This window comes from Papio anubis, chromosome 13, assembly GCF_008728515.1.
Source record: "Papio anubis isolate 15944 chromosome 13, Panubis1.0, whole genome shotgun sequence".
Lineage (NCBI taxonomy): Eukaryota > Metazoa > Chordata > Mammalia > Primates > Cercopithecidae > Papio > Papio anubis.
In genome coordinates, this window is record NC_044988.1 from 102,395,085 (window position 1) to 102,418,880 (window position 23,796).

At 45.1% G+C, this 23,796-nt stretch overlaps 1 protein-coding gene across 1 annotated transcript in view; it reads right to left on the reverse strand.

Annotated features, from left to right (window-relative positions):
• The window catches only part of DDX31 (DEAD-box helicase 31), an 81,063-nt gene that overhangs the window by 27,610 nt on the left and 29,657 nt on the right, over window positions 1–23,796 (reverse strand). Inside the window, 3 exon segments of the mRNA XM_009187952.4 lie at window positions 7,186–7,267; window positions 11,784–11,923; window positions 13,549–13,599. Coding sequence (XP_009186216.2) covers window positions 7,186–7,267; window positions 11,784–11,923; window positions 13,549–13,599 — 273 coding nt within the window.

Sequence of the window (23,796 nt, forward strand, 5' to 3'; positions counted from 1 at the left end):
CCTGTGTAAGAGGTAGCATCTGTGTGCATGCAAAGAGCCTACAGATGGAAAATGATAATAAAATAGACGATTATTGTCTTTTCATCCTTTAACAGTACCAGAGAAAAAAATTTCCTTTTTAAATATCCCCTCTAAAAACTAGTGGCTTTTGTCTCCAGTATCTTAAAACAAACATGAGTGCTTTCTACTGAATGTGAAATCAAGAGAACACAGATTCTTCCACCCAACGAGGCCAACCTGCCAAGTGACACTGATCACCTGAGTGGTGCTGGTGCCTCTACTTCCACCTGCCACCCCAGTGTGAGCCCCCGGGGAAAATCCAGAGTGAGACCAGGTCGTGCTGCTTAACCTTGTAGAGGACGGTGTATGAGCGCTTGCATCTGGCCTCACCAAGACTCCCTGAGCCTCCCTTTCACCTTTAAGGCTGACAGAGGAAGAACAAAGGGGAGGAAAGAAAAAGCCTCATTCTCTGGATCAACGTTCACCTCTATATTAAGAGACTTAACAACGTGAAAATGTTTTTAGTTGAGTCAAATCATTCCTGCTACCTGTTTGGTTGATGACAGTCTCGCGGATGTCACAGTACAATACAAGGTCCCCCTAAGGGTTCTATCCGCTAAAATGTCAGGAGAAGAGTCACTCAGGAGCCGTGTTACCAAAGTGGACATTTGCTATTGTCATTAACAAGGATTTTTTTTTTTAAACCCTCTTAACTGATGTGAAATGCAAACTTTTTTTTGCTGCCCTCCTTTCGTTAAGCCACCTCAGCAGCACAACTGTCACCTTCCCTGTGTGCTTTTTTTTTTTTTAATATGAATGTGAAATTAGCGAGGATGCCCTTTCCCCTGGCGGACAGAATCCTCTGTTATTAAAAAGTAAAGCACTTTAATAATGAAAACTTTTTCCTCTTTTTCTTGTGTTTTAACTGTTTAAAATTAATGAGAAGGGCAGAATGGTTGTCAAAGCGATATTGAAAGCCGGGCAGCCAGGACCGAATAAGCACAAAAATCCCTCTAGAGTGTTAAATAAACAGAGCTCCAGCCCTCTCCGAATCCCTCTGTTGGTTATTGTATACATTCTGTAACAGCTCTCAGAATAGATCTGAGAGCCAGGGAGGCAGAGAGGTTTCAGAATTCCAATAAAGGCCTCAAATTAAAGACAGCCTGGTGCGAATTCCAGGAGAAAATTAAAGAGACCTCAAGCTTAAGTGACAGGTGACTTGCTTCTGTGTCACAACTGTCAGGGGATTTAGTGATAATATGGCAATATATTACAAAGGGTTTTTCTTATTCCCCCCTTTAGGTTTCAAAATGAGGCATCTTTTCTTCCCAACCAAAAAAAAAAAAAAAAATTACATATATATAATGTGAGTGTGTATACAAGTGAAATACGTAGGGAAAAAAACATGATAGAACTAGGTTCACAGGTTTGAAATGATAAGGTCAGTTTTAGTAAAATATAAGAATAAGTTAATGGCAGAAAAAAACAATATACATTACTTAGGAAAAAATATCTTACTCCTCCCTAACCCCTGCTTCCAGAAATACCTCATTTTAAAATTGCCCCTCTTGAGAATGAATGAGGGATTTTTCAGTTGTCTTCTGGGGAGGACAATCTAAATTTAAACTGAAGACAGAGTGGGGCAGAGTTATGCAGCACCATCTCAGCCCCAGACAGGTAAAATGCTCCTATAATGAGAGCGGGTCAAACCCCTGAGGGCACACGAATACCTGGCAGGACTGGCTCTCCCACCCTCAAAGACACACAGTCAGTCCTGGTTAATGAAGCTAACTTGCAACTAGAGGACCATGGGTAGTTTAGAAAACACATTTCCAACCATCCATCTGCGCACGCAATGCACCTTTGTCTCTAATATCCTACTGATCTTGGAAAAGACAGGCCATCAGAAAGGATGAGCAGGGGGCTCTGAACTTATTTTAAGATCTCGCAACACCAGCAACGGCTCCTTTGTTAGGATAAGTTTATGGGTATATTTCATAGGACAAAAACGCTTGTAGGAAAAACATGGTTGGGTGTGTGTATACTTTGATGATGAAGATTTCACACCTATCAAGAAGCAACAGATGGGAGTCTAAGATAAATAGACTGGACTTTTTTTTTTTTTTTTTGAGAGGGAGTCTCGCTCTGTCGCCCAGGCTGGAGTGCAGTGGCACCATCTCGGCTCACTGCAAGCTCCACCTCCCGGTTTCACGCCATTCTCCTGCCTCAGCCTCCCAAGTAGCTGGGACTACAGGCGCCCCCGCCACCTCGCCCGGCTAGTTTTTTGTATTTTTTAGTAGGGACGGGGTTTCACCGTGTTAGCCAGGATGGTCTCGATCTCCTGACCTCGTGATCCGCCCGTCTCGGCCTCCCAAAGTGCAGGGATTACAGGCTTGAGCCACCGCGCCCGGCCGACTGGACTATTTTTATTATAAAAAGTAGTAGCAAAGGTAGGAGGTTTTTGTGAAAGCCTGCATCTTGATATTGCCAACTTCCAAGGTATTTTTAAGCTAAATGGAAGGGTTTTGTTTTAATCACTTTATTGCCAAGCTGAGTTTTACCCCCATGGTCCCTAGAACCTTCTGAGTGCTTCCCAGTAAAGTTGAAAGATCAAATTTATTCTCTTTGTAGGTAGGTGAACATTCACACACCCAGACATAGCTATATATATTTTATATACCTAAATATGAAATATACATTTTACAGATGCTTCACTCGCTTTCTTTCTGTTCACAGAAGCCCAAAAATGTATGTGCCAAAGGGACATTTACCATGGGCTTCAATCACGCTGGGTGAAGGAGAGGGGCCCTGTAATGAGGTGTCTGGCTATCTGAATGAAAGGCCTAGCAACTGAACCCACATTTACATGCCTGGCATTAGTTCACATGCTAGAGGGCTGCTCAAATTGAGGACAGCAATTAAGACACACGGTATTTCTTATGCACAACAGAATTAAAAGTTGTATCCAGCATCTAGTTTATTCTTTTTACTACTGACATGAATCACACATAAAATACTCTCCCGGGTTGTGTAGATCCCCGTGCGATAATTAGTAACACAGTCAATTTAGTTTAGTTTTTCTTTTTCCTCTGAGTTCAAGTTAAACTTGGCTCAGTCAGCCAGGTCTTTACCAACATGACACCTAGAATGTAGGATGGTTAATTTAGCTTTCTAAGTTAATCAGTTATATCATGAAAGCCCAATCTTGCTCAGCTTTTCTAAAAATAAAAATAAAAAAAAAAATCACCAAACCTTAAAAATACCCAAGCATTCACTACTATCTACCAAGGAGCTGGGGCTGAGATCACGAGACAGAGTTTCTAGACCTAAGAATCTATGAGGTCTGGAACTCTACAGGGCACTTTATGCCTTATTTAAACCTCACAGCAATCGTGTGTTTTACAGATGGGAAGACTGAGGCTGGGAGAAGATAATCTGCCTGAGATTGCAGAGCTACCAGCTGGGAAGCAAGGATTCAAACTCAAACTCGTATCTGTCTGACTCTGGGACCTGGTTCTTACTCATGAAGTTAGAACCGCTCCTCAAGTCTCAGGAAGTCTTTGAGGTTGGCCTCAAGCCAGGGAAAAGGCTCAAGGAGAAGAATTTATGCTGCAAGGCCACAGAAGGGCAGATGTTACCAAAAGAAATGACTGCAGCTTGTTGCTGAAAGAGTGGAAGGAGGTGCAGCTGCTCCACTCCTTCTTTGGGGACGTGTACTTCAGGAGAGGCTTCCTGCCCTTCTACAGCTTCCCTGCGTTGTGCAGACAGGCAATGATCTACTCCCTGGAGAGAAATGATCTGCGCTCGGGGATAAAGACTGACACCAGCGCCAGGCCCAGAAAGAGTATACCTGAGACTACGTTTGATCAAACTTACAATCTTATTTTGTAATTGTACTACTTGCTCTTATTTCTGGAGAGCTGGCAGATGCTAATGTTCCACTTATTATGGTACAGCAAAAAAGGGCACTGGGATTCATGTCCCTGAGTCTGGGCTTTAATTCTACATCTGCTACTAACTTGTATGACTACAAATAATCATGATAGTTACAGTAATAATAAAAAATGCCCTTTGGGCCAGGTGCAGTGGCTCACGCTTGTAATCCCCGCACTTTGGGAGGCCAAGATGGGCAGATCACCTGAGGTGAGGAGTTTGAGGCCAGCCTGGCCAACATGGTGAAACCCAATCTCTACTAAAAATACAAAAGTTAGCCAGGCGTGGTGGTCTGTGCCTGTAATCCAGCTACTTGGGAGGCTGAGGCAGGAGAATCGCTTGAATACAGGAGGCGGAGGTTGCAATAAGCTGAGACCACGCCACTGCACCCCAGCCTGGGCGACACAGCGAGACTCCATCTCCAAAAAAAAAAAAAAAAAAAAGCCCTTTGGTCCTATGCTTTATACTTGGGACTCCAGGACTATTTCCCACACAATCCTCTGATGTCCTTAGAAGAACACTATTTTATCTCAACTTTACATGTGAAGAAACTGAGGCTTAGAAAGGTCTAGTCCTGGCCGGGTGCGGTGGCTCACGCCTGTAATCCCAGAACTTTGGGAGACCGAGGTGGGCGGATCACAAGGTCAAGAGATTGAGACCATCTGGCCAACATAGTGAAACCCCGCCTTTACTAAAAATACAAGAATTAGGTAGGCGTGGTGGCACATGCCTGTATTCCCAGCTACTCGGGAGGCTAAGGCAGGAGAATCTCTTGAACCCGGGAGGCAGAGGTTGTAGTGAGCTGAGATTGTGCCATTGCACTCCAGCATGGGCGACAGAGCGAGACTCCATCTCAAAAAAGAAAAAAAGAAACCCAAAAACCCCCTTAACTAGAATTTACGATAGTGTGAAAAGAACAGAAGTGTGCCAAGACCAATGAAGATGTGTCTGGTCACAGATCTTGCAGTGAGCCAAGATCGTGCCACTGTACTCAAGCCTGGGGGACAGAGCAAGACTCCGTCTCAAAAAAAAGCTCCAGTCTTTGCCCAAAGTCACACACTGGTGACAGATGAGGAACGTGACCCTGAGGCCGTGCTCTTAGCAACTCTGCTACACTGCCTCTTCGAAAGAAACTGAGGCTTAGAAAGGTCCAGTCCCTGCCCAAAGTCACACACTGGTGACAGATGAGGAACGTGACCCTGAGGCCGTGCTCTTAGCCACTCTGCTACACTGCCTCTTTGAAAGAAACTGAGGCTTAGAAAGGTCCAGTCCCTGCCCAAGGTCACACACTGGTGACAGATGAGTAACGTGACCCTAAGGCCGTGCTCTTAGCCACTCTGCTACACTGCCTCCACGATCAGCTCCCCATCTGCTCCCTGCAGATCCCACAGAGCTGCCATGGAACCATAATTAAGTATCTGGTGGAACATTAAAAAAGAAACCAAAAGGCCGGGCGCGGTGGCTCACACCTGTAATACCAGTACTTTGGGAGGCCGAGGCGGGCGAATCATGAGGTCAGGAGTTCGAGACCAGCCTGACCAACATGGTGAAACCCCATCTCTACTAAAAATACAAAAAAATTAGGTGGGTGTGGTGGCGCGTGCCTGTATTCCCAGCTACTCGGGAGGCTGAGGCAGAAGAATCGCTTGAACCAGGGAGGCGGAGGTTGCAGTGAGCTGAGATTGCGCCATTGCACTCCAGCATGGGCAACAGAGCGAGACTCCATCTCAAAAAAAAAAGGAAAAAAAAAGAAAAAAAGAAACCCCAAAAACCCCTTAACTAGAATTTATGATAGTGCGAAAAGAACAGAAGTGTGCCAAGACCAATGAAGATCTGTCTGGCCACAGGTCAACACCCCTAACAACAAACTATTAAGAAAGGGTGGTCCAGAGGCTTATGAGTCTTCTATGAAATACTGACTTGCTTCAAGTAACCTGATGACCAATGGAGGTTTTAATAGCTTTTATTGTTCACAGGGATCTTTGCTGTGGTACTAACTGTTGATCAAATGTCACCTCTAAAAATGACTAACATTTCCTTATTTAAAAAACGATTCAGTTCAATTATCTTGGTTTAGTTAATACTAATAAAGGCATATCGGTATACAGTTAAATATATGTGCTTTGAAGTTAAGACTTCAAATCCCGGAATGACTAAAGCATATTGGTGTGCCCCTGTGAAAGTTCCTTCACCTCTCTAAGTCTCAGTTTCCTCATCTGTAAATTGGGGCCTTCTCAGATTGCTAGATTAAATGGGACCATGCATGTAAAGAGTGTAGCACAGTCCTAGGTTGGGAATACACACTTTGCTAATAGAGGCTATATGGCTATTTCCTCTCCTGGTATTACATACATTTCCTTAGATGCTCTCTAAAACAAGGGAACTTAAGTCAGGGTCAGTGAAACGGGGTCCCTCCCTGCTCAGGGAGAATAATGATCCAAATACAGGCACATGCTACAGCATGATAGAAACTCTTAAGCTTGATCTATCTGGCCCTGATTTTCCAGTCCATCCTCAGGCACACAAAAACAAATGTAAAATATTCAAGTGATTAATATCTCACAGACAAAATTACATATAGCAACACTGCACCCACACACGGGAATACTGGGTAAGGGTGTGGGGTAGGGTGAGGGAATAATGGTGTAGTCGGGTGCAGCCTTAAGAGAAGGAGCAGGAAAGGGTGTCCAGGGCTGTCTGCACCTGCTCAGAATCTCCATATGGAACTGCATGGATAATAAAAATTTTTCTTCTTAATGATCTCAACTTTACTCTTCCTCTGTGGATAGCACACACACATTAAAAAATGGATGAACTAAGTGTGTCTGAAAGGAGACACAGAGATACTATTTCTTCCACGCTGTCTGGGATAGGCAGGTCTAAGCAGCCGTCCTTGCTGAGAATCTGGACAGGGACCACCGGGGCTGAGCGTGTGGAGCTGCCTCCAGACTCATTCTGGCCTGGACCTCCTTTCTGGGGAGCCTGCTGCTGTCTGGCAGGCTTCCAGAATGGACCGTAGCCCACTCACTAGATGAGAGTGGCAAACGCATCCAGAAGCAAAGACGAGAAAAAACAAAACAAAACAAAAAACAACAAAAAAACCCACCAAGATTTGGCCTCATCTAATGTCCACGGTTCTTAAAATAAATGTTTTGCTTGACAGGGGAAGTAACCCACACACAAAGCCTCTACTACCCCAAACCAAGTGAGTCATGTCTGTTGGCAGCAAGCACAATAAATAACAAAACTCACCTGGGCTCCCCATCGTTTCCCTTTAAAACAATCATCTCTCGTCAGAACACACAAAATATCTTCCATCTTCATCTCAGAAACGCTGTAAAAGGAAGGGCATAGCAAGGTAAACTTTTTGCTCTTTCAGAAACACCCAAGACCTTGATGCACAAAACTGGCCTATTCTTGAGCTAATTAGACATGAAGTAGAAGTGACACCTTCCTAGGAAAGGAAATATTTTCCTAAACCCTTAGGAATTGAGAAGGGGACCTCTATGATATTAAAGGGACAGGATGATATTCCTGACAATTTCTTTCCTCCCTGATGAATTTAAAGGAGGCTACATTTAGAATTTCCTTAATAGAGATTGTGTCATTATTTCTTAATAAATCTTGAATACCAAACAAGTGTGCCCACTCAACTGATCAACTCCCTTGCCTTGAGCAGATGATGATGAAATAGAAAGCATTTTGATCTCTTTAGTTTATACTGAAGAGAAAAAAAAAAAAAGGAAAGAGAAGGGTGACCAACATCCTCTACTGTGGGGTAAACACCCCTGTGAGGGTAACGAGGGCACAAAGCCCTGTCCACAGCAGCACTGCCCTTTCCTCTTCTACCCTGAAGGAGCTTCACTACCCTTGTCTCTTAATTACTGAGGGGTGAAGACCAAAGGATCTCTGACAAACCCGGAGCCATGTGCCAAGCACTGAGACAAGAACTCGGGCTTCACTCAGGAACAGAAGCCACCAGGAGCCAGAACAGAACAGTCACACCTGCCTAGCGGTGGAGTCTGGAAAGCCTCCGCTTCATCCAATCGACTGCAAGGCCACAGCATTCGAATGTAGGGAGCAGAGAGAGACTTGCGTGTCAGAGATGAAGGAGGAAACGTGAGCTGCTGCTAAGATACTTCCCAGGGAGAAAGAGAAACAGAAAGAGAAGGAGGAGTTCTGGGGGGGAAACAGATCATAAAAAGACAAATGATTTTGTTGTATGTTCCTTTTTTTTTTTTTTGAAAATGTAACAGCAAATTAAAACATGAATGGCAACCTCTTAGGTGGGAGAAGACAATTCTCCCCCTTTCACCCAAAGGTTACTCTGACAAGGCTGTGAATGAAAATGTCATGTCTCTGACAGCGATTTACCTGAAATGTGTCATCTCTCTGCACACCCCTAGTCCTCACCCCTCAGCATTCTCTCTCTGCTGCCAACTCACAGCCCTATGGATGAGTGAAGCCTTTTTACAGCAGCAAGAGTCAACCAGAGGAGGCAGAGCATGCTCTGAAAGGGCAGGAGTCAGAGGGAGAGTGCCCTGACTTCACGGGAAATCTACTTTTCATAGGAGACAGGAATGCATGGCTATTGAACTCCCCTCTCATTTGTGCCTGGAACCCTGAAGAAAGGTGAAAACATAGCCCAGTCCCATCTTTTTCTTGGTCTATCTGATTTGCTTCTATTCATCACTTTTTTCTTGAGAAAAAAAAGAGGAAAAACACAAAAGTAAAAGAAACGCAAGAACTTGGAGTCAAATCTTGAAGCAGAAAGATAAAAGAATCGTGCCACTTGCATTCAGGAATATAAAAAGCTAAATAGCCACAGAAAGGCAGTGTTCTCAAATGCATGTGCTGATATTCCAGCCGGAGCGCGGCTCATATGCTGCGTGTCCACCTGGCGATGTCGGGGGACCACACACCCCAAGCACACGGGAGCTGAGAGGGAACTGAAGTGATTTACAGTTTCAAAGGGCCTTCTTCCTCTTCCTAAGAAATTGCTGCTTCTGAGGAACAAAGCAAATCTACTATGATTATTTATGGGTCCATCAACAGATCTGAATCACCCCACCTTAGTATGAAACGAGATGGATAAATAAATAAATTCAGGGAACTGTCTTATGCCTGATCTAAGAAATACACGTTTTGATGAAGCATTTACATTTTAATAAACCAATGATGATTTTCATTAGAAACACATTTAAAGGGGAGGCAGAAAAAAGTTAAGAAGTTGACAAATACAGAGAAGTCAAAAGAATGCAGAAGCAAAGTTCTGAGCATCTAGACAGAGGTGGCAATGGCCCAGGAACCTGTCTCTTGCCCTGCCTGCTCCATTCAACTGCCAGGGCAAGCACCGCAGCGCTCGGTCTAGGAAGGCGGGTGGCCATTTGTCGTGCTGGCCCTTGCTGCCGAGAGCCTCGGCCTGCCTTCTCCAATCTGGCCTGTGATGCCTCAGCCCTCCCAGCGCCCCTCTGCCTGGCTCTCATGTTCTCAGGCACGAAACATGCACATGCTTCCTCCTCCTCAAAAAATATTTAGGAGTGGACCTTTTGGGTTCTAAAAATGTTCAAGTCTGCTTCTTCCCACTGCACACTTTGCAACTGGTTAATAGGGTTTTTTTTTTTTTTTCATTAAGTCAAAGAAATAGCTCATGTGTAGATAGAGCCAATGTAGAGCCTTTCCTCAAACAGAAATTGGGAAGAACAATGCATGACTGCAACGTAGTAACCCAGATTCTGATGTCTGTTTAAGTTGATTATAGCGCGCCCACGAGGCAGGCAGCGGTCCAGGCCCAGGCCCCTCACAAGTGAGTTTTCAGGGCAGACACCAGTGAAGTGGGGCTCATGCAAGGACCCTCCCTCCTCACGCAAATGCTCTTCCACCACCCTGCAGAGTCCCTCCCCAAAAGGCCTACACTTCCTCCTTCCGGAAGAGGTGGCGTTGTCACTGAGTTGTCTTCCTTCTAACGTGGGATTAAAAAGGGAGTCAGGTAAATGAGGGCACACTATTTTTTCCAGACAAGATCATCACAGCAGATGACGGTATTTGCTATGTCTTTAAAATATACCTGACTCCCTAATACTTCATGCCTCTGCTAATCACTGTTTTCCCTTCTCAATTTTAGCTTTATATTTGAGCCCTTCATAGCAATCTACTTGAATGTGTTATTAGAGAAAAATAAAGAGAACAGAGAGAGGCATGTCTGCTGTTAACTCTAGCATTAGACAATTATCATTGGACTCTGTAATTGCTGTCACTCATTTTTCTTAGGAAGAGGTCATGTTAAAGTGAACGAGCTTGGGGGAACATCCAGAGAGCTGCAGCCAGCAAGGAACGGGAGAATGGAATTTGTAGCTCTAGAATGGAAGGAAGAGGAAAAGAAGTGTGGAGTGACTGACAGGCTGTTACAGCGTGGTGACTACATTTTCTATTGTGGGGCCACAACACAAAATTCTGAAGATGCTTTCTGCAGGTACACAAATTCCTATGACAGGAAACGCAGCCACCAGCAGCACTGTGACGGGCTCCAAGCCTGTGAGAACAGGGTCAGGGAGGAAAAGGAAACCAGCTGCGCCAGAGGGCTTGCATTTCACCTTCCCCAGGGTTCCTGGTACACCCGCATGGTGGGTGTCAGCCTCCATGCTGAAAGGGCCGCAAAGAGAGGCCAGCCAGCCTCCAGCTGAGGGAGCTCAGAACTCAGCCGGAGAAGCGGTGCTGGGTGAAAAGTGACTGATCTGTATGAGATTTCTTTCACTAATAAGATACAATATGCACATCTTCCTTAACAAATAAAAACCACTCTTTCAACTGACAGACTGTGTTAAGATAAGGAACACAATGAAGAAAGGAAAACCTGAACTATATTTTGGCCCCCCTGACATTACAACCAGGAGTAGTTTCCTTCCTCCCTCAACACTGCAGGACACACGACACATTTTCTGAATGAGCCTCAGTCCATAAGTGTTCACACTAACAACCTTGAGAGAGTTTTGAAAAGCCTTACTAGCATGAGAGGTGGAGTTCTGCTGGTGGGAGATGGGGCAGGTATGGTAGGGACAGCCACACACAGCTCCTGCGACTGAGTGGGCTGCACCCCTAACAGGCCTCCAGGCTGCCTGCTAGGATGTTTCCATTCCAATGACAAATGCAGTGCTTTGTTCTAACACTGTACTTAGGGGAGAAAACAGTGTTGCAGTTCTATCTGATGTTTTACATAAAACACAGGGCTGGGCAAGGAAAAGGAAGTAAGACTATCCCATTGACAGCAGAGCTGAGCTGTGTGCTCATGGCACGCCAGCTCTGGAATCCAGGGCTTTACTAAAGCAGGGGTGTGAGGTGCTGAACTGTGACACACAGGATGGCGGCTGAACGTCCTGGCTGTGAGTGTAGTATGGATTTCAACAGCCTCAAAATCATTTCCCCTGGGTTTATCTTCCTGGGGGAGGGAAATTGTGTGGGAAGTAAAAAGCATTATTTCTTTAAAAGACAAATCAACTTTGAAGATACAAACCATTAATTGCAAGAAATAAAAGTTGTGAATAAAAGGCCTTTCAGAAGCTGTGAAGATGGTGCATACTTATCTTTACAGCAGGAGAAACAAAACACAGCTCTCTAAAAGAAAACCAAGTACAACAGATCGCCCTATGACTTAGTCTGGCAATGCAATGAAAACTGTCATGTGCTGAGGATATTAAGGGTTTTAGTTTTTGCCACTGGCTATTCTGGGACTCATTTAGGGATCACAAGGGTTAATGGCTCTTCGTCAGCTTACAAGGCCCATCCACTGTAAAAAGCGACCGAAAGTTAATTAGGTGAGATCAGCCGAAACCCCATTCAGGTTTCTGACTCACTTGATTTTGTGAGAAGCCAACGAGTTGACATATTCTGCCTCCGAAGGAGCCAAAATGAGCAGGCTGCTCCCATGGCAGCCAATCCGGGCGGTTCTTCCAATCCGGTGGATGTATTCTGCAGGTGAAGATGGAGCGTTGTACTAAAAAGGGTAACAAAAATGAAGGCATTCATAGATCAAGGGACTGCCATTAATTGGAAGTGCAATACCCCTCACCTGCCTCCAGGTATCCCAAGAATTAAATCCTGGTGCTATGGTTACCCTAACACAATCATAAGGAGAAGTCACTCAACCCTGAAACTCCTGGCTTCATTGGAAATAACAAGGCTCTGACACGCAAATGTGAACAGTGGCCAAGTTTCCGATAAACGAGACGTCTTCTCATCCCAGTATCTCCTTTTTAATTTTACTTCTCCACAGGTCTCTTCATTTTCTGATTTGCATCTTTTCACTGTGGTGACTGGATGAGGTGAAAATGTAGGCGGGGGGGGTACATTTCTCCAGGATGATCACATGTCCTTGGAAGACAAGGCCATAGGGTGAGGTGTCCAGAGGACACTGGAGGGCATAAGGACGAAGGGGCTCCCTGCTCTGTGGGCAGAGTCTACCTCTGCTGCCAGGCCACCAGGAGCAGGCCCCAGGAGCTGGTCCCCACCAGCCTGTAGCAGCCCCATTCAGTCCTTTAGAATGAAGGCCATTCTACAGAATGTGGGCAGGTGAGGGGCAGGTTCCCTGCAGGTAGGACATTGCTTCTGCTTGCATGGAGAGCACTGCCAACTCAGAGAAAAGAGCAGACTCTATCACTCATTACGATGGATAATGCACAGCATTTTATGTTTTCTTTGGCAATAACTTTGCCATCATTAAAGCTAATTGACTATCCACTTGTTCTTCCTTTTTTTTCCCTTTGATGCTACACAAATCAAAAAGATGAGGGCCAAGATGAATATAATGTATGGGAGGCTAAGCATATGAAACGAATCAATATTCATAATATAAGCTCTAAATGATCAATTCTGTATGTCTGGCCTCCCGTACATTAAAATCATCATTGCCTTATCTTCAGTTCACTCTGTGGCCAGCAGGAAAGAAGACACAATGCCTCCAGTTCTAAAGTGATCATCTGCAGGGAGCAGATCAGACATCCTGGCCAGTGACAAGCACGCGATCCCACTAAAATGTGAATAAACCATGACTCACGTCAACAGGGCACGTGTCCCCCAGCCCCCACACAGAAGGGCTTAAAAATACCATTCTGTAGACTAATGAAAAGAAAAAACAAAACTAAAACCACCAGACTCTAGTGCTAACACCTGTACCCTCTGGCAAAGCGTCTAAGGCTAGAGGTATGTGTAAGATGCTGTCAGGAACTTAATTGCTCCCTGCAGGTCAATGTACATGGACATGGCTCTCAGGACAGCTGAGCCATCTCCTTTTGGACACAATGAGGCCTCCCAGGGGCTGAGGTAATTCCTGTTGTTTTCAGATTGTTGAAATTTTGTTTTGTGACATGAATTAGTTTAGAAGCAGGAGAGCCTGCCACCTCCCTCTCGTGAACGCACATTCTGGCTGTTTTGCTGCAGTGGTGAGGTGGGCTGGGTTAAGGAAAGATGTCAGGGGAATTGTACAGATAAGGCTGGTTTGCTGCCTGGTTACCAGGGCAACACCCAAGAGGATAATAATAATTATTCTACTTAAAGCCAATGCATCTACTCATGATCATATATTCCTGCCTCAAGCTTACACCTTAACAACTAAAAAATTACCTGAACAATCCACGTGACTTGAGGGAGATCTAAGCCCCGAGCTGCAACATCCTTTAAAAAGAAAAGAATATGGTTTAACACTGAGTTTCTGAATCTTTCTGGGGTCCTGGATATGTCTGATAATTTAACACAAACTCTGAGAGTTCACCCGCCCACAGTGCACACACATTCGGGCATACATGTGTATGCCCAGTACACACACACACACACACACACACACACACAGTCCTGCATACAACTTCAGGGGGCTCGGGGACCCACTGCAGTCCTCTTGTGGTTAAAAATTCTGATTTCAGGGCAAATTCTACAGAATCCATTGATGAGGGAGTCACAACACCCTTTGCTAAAAGAATCGACAGGTTAGCCTAGGAACTTAAACAGTAATGACCAGTTGCGTAATGTAAAGAACTCTGAACACACATTTTATTTGAAAAACCACTTGATGATGAACACATTCATGGATCATCATCCCCCTGCCACAACCACGAGCAACGCTGAACAACAAGCTGGCCTTGAGGTGTGCTCTCGAACATCTCCCCTCAAGGCATTCGCTGTGGGAGTGAAGTGCAAAGTAGTTACTGAGGATTTTGCTTTCTGGCCTCAGAGAGCAGCAAGGATCCAGCAATCCTCCGTCTCTTCTGATGGCTGGATTAGAATACAGGCCAAACCCATTAATCACTTCAAAGACTCAGCTAGAGAGCTGAAAAACTATAAAAGCAATGGAGATTTATTTTTTAATTTTATGTGTCTTTTCAACTAGTCACCACCCAAAGAGCAAAAATTCTCTAGTCTCTCCAGGCTCTCACCATTCCAGCAGACTGGAAAGTGGGAATTTCCCTGACTTTAGCTAACATTTGCACTCAGGATTCATTCTTCAAGAATAACAGTCGTAATGAGAGTGTCCCAGTCAACATTTACTGAACACTTACTATCCACCACACACATTGCGTTGAGATCTTTACCTGCGTTGCCTTGACTAATCCTCAAAACAACTATTACCCCCATCTGACAGATGAGAAAACCAAAGTTAAGAGAGATTAAGTAGTTTGTTTGGGGACACACAGCTGGGAAGTGGAAATAATCCTCAAATCCAGGTCTGCTTTGCTTTTTCAAGGCCATATTATATTATACCGCATTCCACCATCAAAAATGATCCTATGTCCCTCATATGCTGCTGGTGGGAATCCCTATGGCAGGGAATTTGGCAGTATCTAGCAAAATTACATGTGCATTCGCTCTTGACCCAGAGCAGTATCACTTCTAGAAGTCCATCCAAAAAAAGATACACTGACAAAAATACAAAATGATATGGGCATGAGGCCATTGATTTCAGCACCATATATGATTATAGATCTAGAAAAACACTGTTGACCAGCAGAAGACAGGTTCGATAAAATACAGCAATATCCCATGTAACAGAGTACTATACAGCTATGAAAAGAACAAAGATTTCTATATACAGATATGGAGACTCTAGGATATATTTTGAGAATGTCTAGTATGCTTGTGTAAGAAGTTGGGAAAATACAAACATATTTGCTCATATTTCAGTAGGAAATAATGGTGGGAAGAATCCCCAAAGCTCAAAAAAATCGTCACCACTAGGGGAGGAAGAAAAGAGGAAGGATAGGATAAAGATGGAAGCTACACTTTTTCTTTTTTCTTTTTTTTTTTTTTGGTTGAGATGGAGTCTCGCTGTGTTGCCCAGGCTGGAGTACAGTGGTACGGTCTCGGCTCACTGCAAGCTCTGCCTCCCGGGTTCACGCCATTCTCCTGCCTCAGCCTCCCGAGTAGCTGGGACTACAGGTGCCCGCCATCACACCTGGCAAATTTTTTGTATTTTTAGTAGAGACGGGGTTTCACCATATTAGCTAGGATGGTCCCGATCTCCTGACCTCGTGATCCGCCCGCCTCAGCCTCCCAAAGTGCTGGGATTACAGGCCTGAGCCACTTCGCCTGGCCCGGAAGCTACACTTTCTTTAATGAACCTTGATACTTTTGACTCAGACGGTGGAAGTGTCTTGGCATAATTTAAAAAGATAAACAGCTGTCACTATAGGAAATACAGAGTATCACTTACGACATATTCTCACCAAACAAAATAAAACCTGAAACTAGAACCTAAATCTAATCAAGTCTCTAGATCCAACTACTAGTTTACAGGAAGTATGGGAAAGAGGAACATGTTGAACAGCATGAGGACACAATTAGCCAAATCCTGAATGTAGGGTATTCTAAAAGACAAATGATCTGGTTTCTTCAAGAAAAAAGTTAAAGAAAAATAAAGGAGGGGTAACAACACCCAAAAAACATTAAATAGGCAGATGGAGAACCAATACCTTGATGGAAGCTCACAAAACCACCAACTGTGGTTATCTCTGGATGGAAGGATCTAGGGGGATTTTTACTTTTCTCTGTGTTTGGCTTTCTTTTAACAATGAATTCTTACCATTTCCCCTACAATTTTTATTTATTTATTTATTTATTTATTTATTTATTTATTTATTTATTTTTTGAGACAGAGTCTCGCTCTGTCGCCCAGGCTGGAGTGCAGTGGCCGGATCTCAGCTCACCGCAAGCTCCGCCTCCCAGGTTTACGCCATTCTCCTGCCTCAGCCTCCCGAGTAGCTGGGACTACAGGCGCCCGCCACCACGCCCGGCTAGTTTTTTTGTATTTTTTTTTAGTAGAGACGGTGTTTCACCGTGTTAGCCAGGATGGTCTCGATCTCCTGACCTCGTGATCCGCCCGTCTCGGCCTCCCAAAGTGCTGGGATTACAGGCTTGAGCCACCGCGCCCGGCCCTACAATTTTTATTTAGAAAAATTTAAACCTACAGAAAAGTTAAAAGACTAGTATAACCTAGATTAAGGAGACACAGATGTAACTCCTTCACCTAGATTCCGCCACCGCCAGTCTTTGGCCCATCTGTGTTCTATCTATCTACTCATGCCCCCACACACATACACATATGCAAGCACATTTTTCTGAACCATCTGAAAGTAGGTTGCAAACATCATGACATTTTAACCCTAAATACTTTAACACACACCTCCTAACTAAAAGGACACTGATCTACATAACCACAACACTATTACCACACCTCAGAAATTTAACACTGAATAGCATTTTCTAATCAACAGTCCATATTCAAATTTCTCCAACTGTACCTAAGATGCCTCTTTTTTTTTTTTTTTTTTTTTCAAGATGGAGTCTCATTCTATTGCCCAGGCTGGAGTACAGTGGCACAACCACTGCTCATTGCAGGCTCAACCTCCTGGGTTCAAGTGACGCTCCGGCCTCAACCTCCTGAGTAGCTGGACGACTACCGACAAGTTCCACCACACCCGGCTAATCTAGATTCTTTTTGCTCAGGCTGGTCTTAAACTCCTGGGCTTAAGCGATCCTCCCATCCCAGCCTCCCAAAGCGTTGGGATTACAGGCATGAGCCACCACGCCTTAATATGCCTTTTACAGTTGTTTTTCTTTCCTAAACTAGGATCAGATGGTAGATCACGCATTCCGCTATGTCTCTGTAGACTTCCTTTGTTTGGAACCATACCCCTGCCTTTGATTGACTTACTTAGTTTTTCGATGTCTGTCATTTTTTAAGAACATCAGAATGTTCCTGAGGACATCAGACAACTGGATTTGTCTAACTGCTTCCTCATGGTAAGGTTCCGGTTAGGCTTCCTGGCAGAAACAACCTCAGGGTGGTGTGTGCTTCCCACGGTTCCATGTCGGGAAACACACCGGGGCAGTCTGTCCTGTATGGGTCCCTCTGTTGCGAAGGTGACTTTCTCCTTTGTAACGAGTAACTGGGGAGTGACACTTTGAGACCATGCGAATAACATGGTCCTGTTTCCTAAAACCTTTCACCCAAGGCTTTTAGCATTGATTGATGGCCCTTGTCTGTACTGTTACCTGGATGACTCTTTAAGTCTATCATTCCTTCCTTCCATTTCACAGCTCTGGGATACTTCTGTAAAAACAGCCCACTCCTCACCCACTGTTAGGTATCACAAAGGATTCATATGTACATAGCTTTCTTTTTTTTTTTTGAGACAGAGTCTCGCTCTGTTGCCCAGGCTGGAGTGCAGTGGTCTCGATCTCCTGACCTCATGATCCGCCCGCCTCAGCCTCCCATAGTGCTGGGATTACAGGTGTGAGCCACCGTGCCCGGCCTGTACATAGTTTTTTGAAAAACAATAATACTATGTGAAGTACTATACGAAACACACTCCCAGTGGGTGCAGTGGCTCACACCTATAATCCCAGCACTTTGGGAGGCTGAGGCAGGTGAATCACCTGAGGTCAGGAGTTCGAGACCAGTGTGACCAACATGGTGAAACTCCATCTCTACAAAAAATACAAAACTAGCCAGGCATGGTGGTGTGTGCCTGTAGTCCCAGCTACTTTGGAGGCAGAGGCAGGAGAATTGCTTGAACCCGGGAGGTGGAGGGTGCAATGAGCCAAGATTGCACCATTGCACTCCACCCTGGGCAACAAGAGCAAAACTCTGTCTCAAAAAAATAAAAAACACACTCCTGCTTCCCCCAGGGTCAGAGGCAGGACTTGGGGGAGATACCACCCCACCATCACTCCCCCAGAAGGACCACTGAGGGTACCTCAGGATTTGTCTGCCTTCACTCGTACCTCAGATTTGCGGGTTTCCTTTGAATGCTGGCTAGGCTGCATTTGTAAGTGTGTAAGCAGAAGTTAAATGTCCTAAAAGTATGTCAACCACCCACAAAGTGTTTTCAGACAGCTCCCACAGGCTCTGGAAGCGGAAGGCTGATGCTGCAGAGCTGATGCCTTTGAGAACACAATTTAGGATGTTCTCTATCTAAAGGGGAGCGGGAGCGGCTTTCTACACCAACTACAGTTTATGTTTTTAGAAACACTGATGAGTTCTTACATCTGCAAAGCTCCTGTGAAGAACTGATTTCTTTTCTTTAAGTGCCCTGCAGTGGGAGATACACGTAGGCACGGGCTGCTTGAGCTTCACAGACACGCCTTGTAAAAAATTTAACGCTCATTGGCTTAGTAAATTCAACCAGCAAACACTAAGACTCTAAAGACTCTAAAATAATGTGTGATGTTCATGAAACTCACTGTGAGTCCAAACACACTGCAACAGTGAGTGATGAAGGATGCTGGCAGACTGTCACTGTGTCTTCAAGGTTCTATTTCCTACTTAGGTGACCTAGCTCTGGACAACAGGCTAAGACACAATCTTCAGGTCTCCCACTAATGCGTGTGTTGGGGGAACCTCACTGATGGCCAACCGCTGCCCAATACTCCTTGTTTTCTCTCCCCCAGATTTAACTCAGCCATTTCTTTAGGCTACCACAGTGAATAAGGAGAAAGAAAGGCAAGTCCTGGTCTAGGAAGAGAGAACTGGACTGCTTGGTCCAGCCCCACTTAGGGGCTGTCCAATCCGCGTGGGTCAGTTCAGCAAGCTGAGCCTCAGCTGCCCCACCTAGAAAATGGCTGGGAGAACCATGCTATGTACATCATGAGGTTGTTGCTAAGATCAAATGAGACCATGTATGTGACGAATATCTTGAGACCTACAAATCTCAGTATTCTTGAGATTCTATAAATCTCACTTACCCTGGTGAAGTAAGAACTGGTATGATGGCAATTAGGCCGAGAAGTGACTTCAATGTCTCTGTACTCTCCTCCTCCATCATATCTCATTCTCTGCCCCCGCCCCACCCTGGGAGAGGTCGCAGGGAAGCAGCAGAGCCTCCATTTCCCTGGAGCACAGTCAGCCAGCTACATCCGATCAACAGGAGATCATGACCCACCAAGACTCGGCAGAGGATTCTGTTCTGTCTGCTCTTAGGACTTAGATGTAGCTTCATTTTATTCCTTTAAGCTAATTAGGGCAAAAGAATTGCTAAAGTCAGTTCTGAAAGACACTCAACGGTGAGGCCTTGAAGGCCCTGGGCCTGACAATTGGCTGCCTCCATGAGACCTAGGAGTACAGATGGAAGGCAGCTTGCTCAGGTGCCAGCCTGTCAGTTGGATTAAAATGACTCATTTATTTACCCAAGAACCTCACAAAGTGCTTTTACTAACAGGGAGAGGGGGCCTGCCGTCTCTCTGAGAAGGGACGCAGCACACTCGCCTCTGACGCCTTCCCGGCCTGCCAAAAGTCATTATTGCCGTGTGTGGAAAGCCATCAGCAGGGTCCAGGCCCCCGTTGTCCGGGTGACAGATTGGGCTGCGTAATCAGAGGAGGAAGGAGAGAGTGCAGAAGCTGTCAGAGGCGAGAGATCTTGGCTGGAGCCGCCAAAAAACTGGCAACATGAGTTAGCGTAACTGAGTAAACAGCAAACAATCTCCAAATGATCTTTCCGTTAACACAAACAAAATAAAATGAAAAAGATAAACTTCACCTAAAAAGCATACCCCAGAGAAAAGCACGAAAGTCTACATTTATTTGGGGCACAGAACTGACATTCTGTGACTCTCACAGCCTTATCTCCTTTGTCTCCTAGCCTCCTGGCATGGTGGAAATTTCCCAGGAGGAGAGGAAATTAAGAACTGCACAGACAGAACAGTATGCTTCAAGCAGAAAAAAATACTGAGAAGGTGGAGGAAAGCAGCACAGGTGATCTAGGTGCATCTTCCGAAAAAGAAATGCGTGCGCTGGACAGCCAAGGAGGACGCCGAGGGACAGTCGGCACCCAGCAGGGGCTGCGGGTAGCTTCTTTCTGGGAAAAAGGTGACTGCACTCCATCCAGGGACAACCAAGGAGAGCCACCAGGAGACCAACAGAAAACCTAGTACCAGCCTGAAAATCAGGTGGCTCGGAAACTCCATTTTCCGGCCAGTCAGTGATACTTCTGTTTATCAACTCATCAGCATAAGGATGGTATTAAAAACCAGGTTCCTTTCCTCTGGCTTAGTGTGAGCTCTTCACTATAAGCAGGAGGAAATAATACTTTGCACATAATCCAGTGTCTGATATCTGATCCCTTTGGTTGCTTAATTCCACTTGGGAAAGTGGGCTTTGAACTTCCAATGCCTCGTTTCTGCTCATCCCTACTTCCTACTTACCTTGGCTTTTTCTTAGATCTAGTTTTCCAGAAGACACAAAATTACATTGTGAATGTGTGAGGATTCCTCGTCTTTCACAAACTGATTTCTTTTGCCCCCAACTAAGCTTTGCCTAGACTCCATCTTACCATAGTCACACCTTTACTCAACAGCCATAGTACACAAGCCACGTATCAGGGCTTGAGAGCTGCATGATAATTAAAAAGGTCCCTGCTTTTGAGATGTTTATAATTAAAATGAAATAAAACACACACACGCACCCTTAACAGTTCCTAGCAGGAAGGAAAATGAGGTGGGGGACTTTGTAACAGTAAAGGAAATAGCGTAATTGTGAACTTTTGTGTGGGCACATCACTATTTCCAAATTTTCATAAAGACATTCATTCTGGCCTTGTTAAAAGGATCTCGGGATGATAAATTAAAATGGCAAAAGGCACAGTATAAAGGGGGGAAAATCCCCACGTAACGATTAACAACACGATTCCTCTTTATCAAAAGAAGCCAGTTCTCCATCTGTCTCGTCCTGAAGTGGCCCTCGTTCCTCATTAACACCAAGGAGGCTCCTGGAGAGCGTTCAGATAGCCTGGCAAGCAACAGGCTGCTTAAAAGGATGCAGAGTGGCAGCGTCTCCCCCGACCCAGGCATGATCTATTACAGCGGGTGCGTCCCACTCGCCCCGAAGCTCTCATATGCCAGAAGCGTCAGCTAGAGCAAACAAGCATGGCAGAAGGGGCAGGAACACCAAGAGGAAGCGAAGGACTTCCCATGACTGGGAACCTGCGCTCCTGCTCTGGCCCAGCAACCGAGAGAAACGAACCCCACGCAGCTCTTCTCCGGTCATCTTCACTACACAGCGAAGAGAGCTCCCAAAAGATCAGCAAACTGAAGTGACCTGAACTAGAAAATGAACAAAGACTGAGGGCTTTAGACAAATCAGGCTGTGGGCGAGGGAGTTTTCTTTACGTGTGGCACCCGGGACTGGCAGGGCGCAGAGGGCTGGGAGGTACTGTGCTTTGCCAAGACAATGGCATTCTTTGTCTAGCTGATACCATGCGCCTGCAGGTATCATCAGACGGACAGAACAAGGAAAGTGATCGTATGCTTTTGACCTCACCAAGAATTATATTAACTATTTCAGAAAGAATAATCTTCTCTTCCATGCAGAGCTACTAAAAATACAAACAGCGGAACTTCAGATACCTGCAGTTTTCTTTAAGGCTTACGGCTCACCCGTGTCTGTAAAGCGCTTGCGTACTGGGAGACTCAACAATTTCCGAGGGATAAATCCAGCATGTTATGGGTCAAAGATAAAATATTCTGTTCCTATCATAACCTGAACTCCACCCCAAAGGTTCCTACTGCTTTCTATTTTGACAGTCCAGAACATTCACTTCTCAGATGTAACACCAAAGGAATGAAAAACCCATTCCCAGTGAGCAAGTCTATTAATGTCTGTCTTTAGAAAAACACACACACTGGTAGCCCTCAACATCGAGTTTCTTGGGCCCCATCTATTGCCCCCAATTCGATCTACAAAACCAAGCACCTACTGCGTGCCTGCTCTGTGCTAGACACTGGGATAGAAATGCAAACAAATCACAGTCCTTGTCTTCACGATGCTTACGACTGGCTGGGAAGGTACCTAGACCAGGCGGGATAAACATTATGGTGAAGAAATGAAGGGTGCACTGGGATGGCCTCGTGGGGAAGAACAGGGGGCTCCTGAGTTTCATTTCTCTGAAGACATAAAATTTAAGGGGACACCTAAGGATGGTTTAGTCAAAATCATGGTAGTGTTCCAGGCAGAGGGACTAGCATGAACCAAGGCTCCAAGGCCAGAAAAAGCCAGATGATACATTCGAGGACTGAAAGAGGGGGCTGTTTGGCTGAAGGGTAGGAAACAAAGGGGGAGTAGGGTGAAAAGAGACAAACAGGGGTCAGGTTCCACAAAGTATTGTTAGATATAATAAGGACTGTTGACAAGTTTTTCTTTTGAGACAAGGTCTCACTCTGTTGCTCAGGCTGGAATGCAGTGGTGCAATCACAGATCACTGTAGCCTCGACCTTCTAGGCTCAAGTGATCCTTCCGCCTCAGCCTCCTGAGTAGCTGGAACTATGGGCACGTGCCACCACGCCTGGCTAATTTTTAGTCCTTCATTTTTTTTGTAGAGACGGGGTCTTGCTATATTGTTGCTCAGGCTGGTCGTGAACTCCTGGGCTCAAGCGATCCTCCCACCTCGGCCTCCCAAAGTGGTGGGCTTGTAGGCGTGAATCACCGCACCTGGCCCAACAAATTTCTTTAAGTAGATTATTTAGAATTTATCTTCACTATAGGCCATGCATAAAGCTGGCTTTAGAACAAGCTTGAACATCTGACTCGTGGATGGGCCTCATAAAGGGAAGGATTTGGTCAGACACAGATCTCCTCAGGAGGCAAGCATTCCATGGTGACAGCTCTCAGGCCTGAATGAGTGTCAGCAGAGCCACTGTTTGCCTCGCACACATGAGAACCAACACTGTGATAAGCAGGTTACCAACAAGCCCCCTCTTGCAGGTGAGCACACATATATATACACACAAGAAACCATGTTGCACTCATAGACAAACTCAACACTTAGACAGAAAAGTCTCCATTGCCTTTAATAGTGAATATGGAATACAAGTTCCTTAAAAAGTAATTGCATCAAATGTGGCCTAGATGGGCATTCAAACAGCTTAGTATCTTTGTTTCTACCCAGCACTTGTTCACTGGATTGACTAAATTTATAGTACAATTTCATTACTGTATATATAGGAACTTCTCCATTAACCAGCTGGGGATTAAGTTACATCATCCAAGATGGAACAGAGAAGGCATTTTAATCTTTGGAGATAGCAACAACTACGGTAAAGTGAATCCCCGGGCGGTGGGGACAGAACACTGAAGGTGTGAGTTTTTAATCTCGAAAGAGCACAAGAGGCATGAGTTTAAAAGGTCAGTGTTGTGCTGGAGGAGGCAGCTATCCAGGACTGCAGAGCCTGAGGCTGAGGGAGCTGGCCCTGAAATCACAGGGCAAATGACAGTCAGAGACAACAGCAAATAAAATTGGCCCAAATGCACCAATTTTCCTTTAAGAAAAGGTGAGCAGAGGCAAGCAGAGTCATTTTGTTGTGGAAAGACTTTCTCAGCTCTAATTACTC